Source organism: Capsicum annuum, unplaced genomic scaffold (assembly GCF_002878395.1).
Source record: "Capsicum annuum cultivar UCD-10X-F1 unplaced genomic scaffold, UCD10Xv1.1 ctg26312, whole genome shotgun sequence".
Classification (NCBI taxonomy): Eukaryota; Viridiplantae; Streptophyta; class Magnoliopsida; order Solanales; family Solanaceae; genus Capsicum; species Capsicum annuum.
In genome coordinates this window covers 1-1,237 of record NW_025832578.1, presented here as the reverse complement: position 1 = coordinate 1,237, position 1,237 = coordinate 1, and the positions used below count along the sequence as shown (strand labels likewise).

The 1,237-nt window shown below is 39.0% G+C and overlaps 1 protein-coding gene across 1 annotated transcript; it reads right to left on the bottom strand.

Annotated features, from left to right (window-relative positions):
• Positions 1–394: 394 nt before the first annotated feature.
• On the bottom strand, positions 395–1,141 carry LOC124890879 (TNFAIP3-interacting protein 3-like; the record flags this gene model as incomplete). Its single annotated transcript, XM_047402739.1, has 2 exons — positions 701–1,141; positions 395–610 (listed from the first exon to the last, which is right to left on the bottom strand). Coding segments are annotated over exons 1-2 (657 nt in total), but the record flags the coding sequence as incomplete, so codon positions are not given.
• Between the last annotated feature and the right edge of the window lie 96 nt (positions 1,142–1,237).

The following is a 1,237-nucleotide window of genomic DNA, read 5'->3' as shown; positions in this document are numbered from 1 at the left end:
TAACTCGTGAGCTTGTCCAAGAATTAAGTCAGATGAACGAGCAAACTTACTGAAACCCTTTGGGTAACTTTACCACATCAGAGCACAATTAGATCAATGGGTTTGAGGATATCACAAAGTTTATCATGTTCATGGTTGTTCTAAGTGATTACACATTAAGGCGATCAGACATGTCACAGAAGACTACCACATGCCAGTGACTCATGTATACAAGTTCATAAAGAAAACCGTGAACTTCAGATGGAACAAAGATGAACCTAAAATCAAATAGAAGTAGAAAGCTAATGCAGAGAGAGTAACATGCGAACAGGCTGTCATATATGAAGACGAGGTATCCAAAGTTGAAAAATAAAAACTATTCCGTTGCAAGGAGATCTTAACATTGCCTGCTTACCTGAAGCTCGAGATATTTCAACTTGGGTGTGGCACAAGAAAGAGCGTCCAACGCATTTTCCACTTCATATTTGAGAATGTCGTTACCTCTAACTGTTGCGGCTAGATCAGCCTGAAGTTTCTTTATGTCCATCTCCTCGGAATAGAGCTTCTCCCTTAGCACAGTTGCCAGCAAAGTCTCCGATTTAAGCTCTTTAACCTTTTTCTGGTAGTTTTCCTGGACATAATCTCTATTATCTTGAGCTACTCAATATTCCGCTTGTAACTGAGTGAGCTGTTGCCTTAGATTTTGATTCTCCTTTGACACTTGCTCTAGTCTCTTAGACAAATCTTCAAGGTATTTGTTCGAAAATGACATCTTGATTCTATTATCTACTTCCTTCTCATTAAATGAAGAGACTTCCCTTTGTAGAGAGACATTCTGCTCTGCAAGCTCCCTCGCCCTTTCACGGAGTCTATGTTCTTCAATTTGGTATTTCTCAAGTTTTAGAGACCAATCGCTGGATCTTCTATCCAACTCCTTTTCCATTACTGATTGTAACTCATTCTTTTCTGTCTCCAATCTTCGTGTCCGTAAATCTAGTTCTGCCTGTAATATGCTGGCTTCTTCCTTAGCAAAAGCCCTTTCAGCAACTTGATTCCGTAGCATGCTTGAAACTTCAGAAGCCATTTGTACCTTCTCCTTTGTAAATCTTCTAATAGTTCTAATCAACACTAGAACGCTAAGGTCTCTGCCGTGAAGAAACATTTGTCATTACTTTGGACAAGCAAATGCAAATTAAAACATCAGTTTAAGAGTGAAAAAGAAAGCTACAGCAAAATGATATGCATACCGACTTGAATC